Source organism: Gadus morhua, chromosome 11, assembly GCF_902167405.1.
Source record: "Gadus morhua chromosome 11, gadMor3.0, whole genome shotgun sequence".
NCBI lineage: Eukaryota > Metazoa > Chordata > Actinopteri > Gadiformes > Gadidae > Gadus > Gadus morhua.
Genome location: NC_044058.1, coordinates 12,682,669 through 12,690,168, shown reverse-complemented (window position 1 = coordinate 12,690,168; position 7,500 = coordinate 12,682,669). Strand labels below are relative to the sequence as shown.

The window sequence follows — 7,500 nt, the reverse complement described above, 5'->3', positions numbered from 1 at the left end:
ATACACACACACACACACACACACACACACACACACACACACACACACACACACACACACACACACACACACACACACACACACACACACACACACACACACACACACACACACACACACGTATGACCTTGGTTCTAAACACCAACAGGATACTGAATGAACAATTCCTTATTAACTTCAATCACCCTGCTGGCATTTATAACAAATATGACCACCAGGTGAACAGGGCCAATAATAGCCCATTTAGCAAAAACAGCCTGTTAAACAAAACGATAAATCAACTGACATTTTAGAAAGAACAACATTAAAACATCTAAAACGGCAAGTTAATGGTACTTCTATTTGAGATTTTCTTTCATTAATTATGTGATCGTACGTAGAAGGGACTTCTATTGTGAAAAATTCATAAAGGCTGCCGTAATTCAGACACTTGGGAGATTTCTGTTGGAAATTGCTGGACGACTAAAGAAAACATTTTTGTTTTTCATGTTCAATTGTATTTTCATGACAATTGGATAAGATGATTGATTTTCAGTAATGCAATGCCATCGTTTTGCCCCCCCATATGAATTTACATAAATATATGAAGTTTATGCATCGTTATTAAGCCCTCAATAATTGCTCTTTTTAAATAAATGCCTAGTTGCAGTTTGACTGAATGCGCTGTATTTCACCACCCTCTAATGATGTCCACAAGGGGGCGCCGTCGCCATTCAGCAGAGCCTTGTTGCAGAAGAGGTCTATTCAGTGCAGTGGTTGTGTTTACTGTTTCATTGTACTACTTGGTACTAAAGGTACACTGCTGCTGCATGACTAAGAAGTGCTTGCGCTTTTCTATTAGAAGTTAAGGAAATTGATCCCTAAAAGACTCAGAAATAAGTTAAACTGCGGTTGATTATTGTCCAGTGTACTATTTGCCACCCTGTAAATTAAATATGGCATACAAAAAGCAACCTTGTATATGGCAATAAACACACTCAAAAAAGGCTGGCTGTTTTATTTTGTATCAATGATGATTACATACAGATTCAAACAAGACTGAATGCAGTGAAAGTCGCATACTGCAGATTTTCCTTGAAGTTTTCTACTCGTGTTTTTGAGTAGGCCCGGTGGATTATAAATGTTGTGCCTGAGTTACTTGGTCTAAAACCCAAGAATGTCTAACGCCAGTGTTCGCTCTTAAAACAGCACTTAACCTTGTTAAATGCGTGTAGGCTAACACCCTCCTGCCAGCAGACACGAGCAGACAGCAAGGTGAATGGGGAAGGGACTTAAGACAGCGATGCACTTTCTAGAGTCCTTCAAAACCTCCTAATCGAATGACCATGGATTTTTGTGTAGTTGGTCGTAGACGGACCAATTAATTATGCATGACACGGGCTCGACGGCCATTTGATTTTGTTGCGCTTGCCCCTTTTTGAGACGCCGATCCAATCGTGTTTCTCTCTCAGGAAAGGTTAGACTCTCCTTATCAGAGAGAGAGAGGGGGGAGGGTTCCTATATGAGATGGTGTTTGGGGCATTGTAGGACATTTCATCATCCAAAGTCCTTGTTATGCCGCCGGCTCGCCGATGTTTCCTGCTATCAAACCTTGCTGCCTCTGCCGACACGGAAGCCCAGATACATTCGGCTAGAAATGAAAAAGAGAGAGCGAGTAGAACACACACACACACACACACACACACACACACACACACACACACACACACACACACACACACACACACACACACACACACACACGGCCTGTGTCCCTGATGCATGAGTCAATTAAAACTTGAGGTTTTCAGTTTTCAGTTGACACTGACACTGAAGTAATCCTGAACAATTGAGTTTTCTTGAAGTATTGTTTTATACTGCTTCAGTGAGCTATTAGTATTTATACAGACTATTCACAAACAGACAAATGGCCCTGCTCAACATGAAGGGTGGGGGGACTAAAGTGACCTAGGGTGCTATTATCATCATGTTTTCTGCCCTTCTAGCATTCCCTTTGGAAGAAAGGCATGTCTATCGGGAAAATACTTACTCAGAGTTTCCACTCAGTGAAAAATCTGCAAGTCAGCTAAGAATAGTGAGGCCGAGAAAGGTCAGAATCTAAGGTCGGAAGCTTGTCCCAGTACAGCAGAAGCCTGTTGAGGTCAACGAGATGATTCATCTTCGGGTCAGAACACTCAACAGTTAGAGACACATGGAGTTGTTCAAGGTATTCCAAGATATTGGCGCTTACGGCCCTTGGACAAAGTTGCTATAGGTCGATAATAAAATAAGCAATACTACAGACGATGATTGTGGACTATTAAACTATACATGAACTATGCATCCGTGGCTTGCATTCACAGTCCTCTTAAACTCAAGCGAACTCAGACTACTCTGCATATGGTACGGACGTTCCTCAAAGATGTGTCTTCTTTCATGTTAAAAGTCCTCCATGCTTAACTTTTATTCGCGGAAGAGGAAAACGAGCCTGAAGTAGCTTGTCTCAAGCACTAAAGGCTGTTCCCCTGAGCTATTACCACATTGTCTGCCATTTGCAGAGGGTTCACCCAGCGATGGATACACTGTGTCCCACAGCAGAGCCCTCTCACTGGAGCGCCGTGCTAAACGCCGGCCCCGACATTGTAATGCACCGTGTCTGCCCTCCGGAGTTCCTATTATGCTTCCACGATCCTCCACCAGACGATTCAAACGACCGCTAAAAGCACAAAGTGGGGGAAGGAGGGGGCAAAATGCAAAATTGATGGAAATGACATCAGATTCAGCTTGCGCTACTCACTGTGTAAATTAGGCCCCGAAATGGACTCTCGGGCCCGACTGTTGTCTTCAATTTGTTTGGCCATACCTCATGGTGGCTCGTCCGCCCTTCCCCTATCCCTCTAATCCGATCACGGCCACACTGGGATGTTATTTATTTGTTTATTTATTTATTTTCAAAGGATGTAACTGATTCTTATCGAGGTGGAAGTGGGCCCTTCTTCCTGGTGAAACGGTGACTAACGTCCCGCCATCGATCGGCGGGGGGTTCTCTGCGGTGGACGGTGATGGTGGTGGTGATAGACGGGTGTGTATTGGTTTACATGTGTAGAGAGGACATGTGTAGCGGGGGGCTTCTACACAGTGGTCAGGGAGTAAGGAAGGGGGCAGGCAGGCATTTAGTGAGTGGGTCGGTCGGTGTACATGGCCGTGTCATTTAGGGTCATGGTGGATTGCCTTGGAGCTTTTATCTAACACACCTGACTCCACTGAGAACGTACAAGAGTGTCATTAGTCTCGGGAGAATCCTTTTGAACATTCCAGGTTCAGAAGTCAAACAGCTGTTTGGGCATTGCTAATTAACAACTGCAGTTGTGTTTCGAGTATGCCAATTCATTTGTCTACCTTCTTGATTGCATACCAAAGTTATTAGACAAACACACACATGCACACTCATGCACACACACACACACACACACACACACACACACACACACACACACACACACACACACACACACACGCACACACACGCACACACATGCACACTCATACACACACACACACACACACACACACACACACACACACACACACACACACACACACACACACACACACACACACTATGTTGACGTGTGTGTCTCACTAAATGCCCATAGACACAGGCAGTCCGATGAAGTGTACTCTTTATTTATAGGTAATTGCTCGTTTATGCCCCTGCAATTTGCACGGTACACATGCATACATACATGTCTGTGCGCTGACTTTGGGCTGTCCGTGGGCATTGCGGTCAGTATATGCTTGCAGTGTAACGGTCGGCTGTATCAATTCACATTCTCAAAGGGTCTAAGCCCCAGTAGCCCTGTCTAATTGCTAAAGCACCTCTTAAATTGAAATGGCAATCTTGTCCTTGAGCAAGAGCCCTAACAGGCAGCTGTTTACAAAGAGCTAAAGGTTCCTTGCATCCCAATTAACATTTTACAAGAGTTCAAACATTGTTCTGCTTGCTTTCTTTTGCTGTTGAAAAACACATAACAAGCACTAGATCTATTTCGATTGGATGGAATGCACACAATCTAAACGCACACAAATATAATGGAAACATTTCATTAAATGTGTCAAAAATTATGATGACCTGAATGATGAGACATTTCTAGGTCGTATTACTAAGGTGCACCACTAGGGAGCGCTGTAGGATACATTTAAACAATTTGAGGGCATCAGTTAATTTGCTATCGATAAAAAACAAGGTCAAAAGCGTTGGTGTTTAGATATATATATTTTCTTTAAAAAAGCTATACAACAGAAAATATAAACCAAGTCCTACCAGTCAACCGTTTAGAGATGTAATGGACAGAATACCAAAATCAGAGACTGATCATATGTTAAACTTGTGTTTTCAAATGAGTGACTTGATAGAAAAGACAATGCAAACAAATCATTGTGTGGCGATATATATTTCTCAAGTTTACAAATAACAACTTTTTTAACGTGGCATAGTACATTACATTTCCTTCTCAGAGAGCAAAATAAATATATTGCACTTAAAATTCAAAACACAATATCTTGGGTGTCATATTCAGGTTAGGCCTATGTATGGCATACAAAGAATTCACAAACAAACCAAATAAGTGAAACAAAGACAAATAAGCTGTTATTTTTCAGTGTTCGTAAAAGATGAGCGAATACAGAGAGAGAAGTCCTTGACAAATGTTATCTAACAACAGTTATGAAGATGAATGTTCACTTTATATGTACAATCTGTTTTGATACATTTCATGTCAGGACAGGACCAGAGATTTACTTTAATTTCGGAATAAGGTGGGTAAAGTGTATAAAAGCAACCATGTTCATCCTATGGCCCTCATGTGAATAAGCTTGTACTGCTTGCACACAAAACATATGCAAGGGGTCACATTATGAAGTTTATATATTACTGTTAAGCACCAGTGTGATGTCATGCTGCCACTTAACCTTTTCTTTGAACCAAGGTCGATCTTTATATAGGATGCAAATGTATTTGGATTATATTTTCAGAATTCCTTTCATAGCATTCCTCTGTGGGTATCAATAAGATGTCTGACAATTCACACAATTCTGTAAATCATTCATCATATCCCTGGTATGTGTATTAGATAATCCTGATGTAATTCTGTATGCTGGCTGTAACTGCATCCAAACCCCTTATCCTGTCCCCTCCTTAAATAGCATGTGAAAACAGGTATGTTCTTAACGGGAATGTCATCCATCACCAATTCATCACAGTGCCTGTGTATACCAAATGTTTATCTATTAACATTTTTCAAACTGCTTTAACTTTGGCCATATAAACACCTCAATCACCTTTATGCAGACAATCAGTGAGGAAATTCCGAGCTCCCAGCTGTAAACAGAGTTTTCCTTACCGCTTCCCTCCATCCTGTCAGAAGGACAGAATAACGATGGTTTCCTCTGGGGCAGCCCCACACAGTGAGCCCACAGTCAGCCATGCGCTAGCTTCGGGAGGCTCTCCAGTCCCAGTGACTGCTAGCTCTGGATATCAAGAGGACCGGCCAGTAACAACACTGAAGGATAAAGAATATGTGTATCTCTGGGATTTGGTATGAACAATTAATGTCTTTCAAACATGATCCACACATGCACATGTTGAATCTGGTCATCCGATTCTGAATTTTGGTGCACATTCATTTTAGACATTACACCGGCGGTGTTTGATCTAAAAAAGATGGATAGCCATTTAGTTCTCTATAGGTAGTTTCATTGAAAAGCAAAGGTGGACATTTGTACAATACAACCTAATTCACGTGCACATATTTGAACAATACTGGTCGTTAAAGCTTTTTGCTTCTGAAGATGTAGAAAGCCTAAAATTAAGGTGAAAACTTACCATTGTTATCTATTTAAAGATTGATCTACAGGATTCTGCATGCCTCCTAAAGTATTTTATTCTACAGTAAGAATTGGCTATATTTGTAGCATTCGCATATTTGTACATTGCTTTCTACCATATGCTATTGACATTATTTTCATCAGAACATTGCTTTTTGTTTCTTTTTGCCAGATCTCTAAAATGAGACACAGCAAACAAGATGGCTGCCACCCCCTGTTCCACCGGAGAAATGTTTGAAACCCTTGCTGAGCTCAGATATTTCACTGGGCACTTCAAAGAAAGGTTTCTCGGACACTTGCCCAGACTCATGCCAGAAAATTCCAAACCGAAGTGAGTCTCCATCCACTTGCCTTACAGCCACTGCCTTGACAAACTTACCAAAATCCCCAAAAATATTGTTCTTTCTAGAAGGCTGAGGTGTTGTCTGGAACTCAGGTCAGGTAACATCCGTTTATATGAAGCTCATATGAAATAATTTGTGTCGTTGAGGTTCATAAGAGGAGTCTGCAGATCTGCTTCATAATCATTCTCTCTCTCGCTCTCTCTCTCTCGTACAACCTCCCACTGATTGTTCTGTTTTTTGATTTTCACAGACGGAGGGATAGGCCTACAGTGGGAATATTTACAACACAAAGAAAATCACTCTGGAGGAGAGACATCAAACCAAGACAAATCAATAGTGAGGGTTCGACGTGGGGCGGATCCGCGCTTGAAGCATGAAGCATGACCCGTCGTGTTGTCACCAAAGGTACGTAGGTCGGCCACAACAGATGGCCTGGCCGAGCGAGGAGTGTGTGTGTGTGTGTGTGTGTGTGTGTGTGTGTGTGTGTGTGTGTGTGTGTGTGTGTGTGTGTGTGTCTGTGAGTGTGGGAAGGGGGCGGGAGTCGGCCCTTACAGACACCATAGAGGTCATACGAAGGGGGTCATGACGGTGGAGGAGTGCCTCAGTCCCTGGATGGCGGCATAGGGGCCCTGCTGGAAGTAGTGGTGGTAGCGGGGCATGTGGAAGGAGGGGAAGGACGGCCCACCGCCCTGCATGGTGCCAGCCAGGGCGCCGGGCGTCAGGGGCATGCCCAGCCGGCTGTAGGGGGGCAGGGAGCCCTGGATGGGGTGGGGCAGAGACTGCGGATGCTGGAAGCCTGAGAAGCCGGAGGTGGTGGTAACCCAGGAGCCCAGGGACAGGTTGTCTGACGTTGTGAAAGCTGAGCCTGGGGGGAAGAAGAGGAAGCTTATGAATATAAGTAAGGCCACAGTCCCCTTTCTTATTTCTACCCCTACCCCTCTTTGTAACAGAACAGTGAGTTACAGATAGTGGCTTAAATCTTCCCCTGTGAAATGGGACAACCCTTGAAGTCCCTGCTACGTCAGCAAAGTCTTCAATGGCGTTGACGTGGACACGCAGAACGTTTGTTGCCAAACATGTGTTAAATCTCAGATTTCTGTTGCGTGAGCTATACGCATCCTTCTGTGGTTTGTCAGCAGGAAACCAGGCAATTGCCTCCCTACTATGGCAATAGTGGCATTGTCACAATTACATTTGCCATTTATCTGATGGAGATAGGGAAGCATGAATGGTTCAAAACCTATATGTTTTACGCTATCAATCGATCAAACAAGTCATAAAATAAAAAGGA

General features: G+C 43.1%; 2 protein-coding genes across 5 annotated transcripts in view; one reads left to right on the top strand and one right to left on the bottom strand.

Annotated features, from left to right (window-relative positions):
• The window catches only part of herpud2 (HERPUD family member 2), a 9,353-nt gene extending 8,367 nt beyond the window's left edge, over window positions 1-986 (top strand). For all 3 annotated transcript variants that reach the window (XM_030371240.1, XM_030371238.1, XM_030371239.1), the window contains one exon: window positions 1-986. This exon is cut by the window's left edge and continues 429 nt beyond it. The gene's annotated coding sequence lies outside the window, so the exon portion shown is untranslated.
• A 3,250-nt stretch (window positions 987-4,236) lies between these two features.
• Window positions 4,237-7,500, bottom strand: part of tbx20 (T-box transcription factor 20) — a 10,961-nt gene continuing 7,697 nt past the window's right edge. For both annotated transcript variants that reach the window (XM_030371256.1, XM_030371257.1), the window contains exon 8: window positions 4,237-7,074. In XM_030371256.1, the coding sequence (XP_030227116.1) occupies window positions 6,776-7,074 (299 nt within the window). In that variant the 3' untranslated portion in view covers window positions 4,237-6,775. The remainder of the gene's footprint in view (window positions 7,075-7,500) is intronic.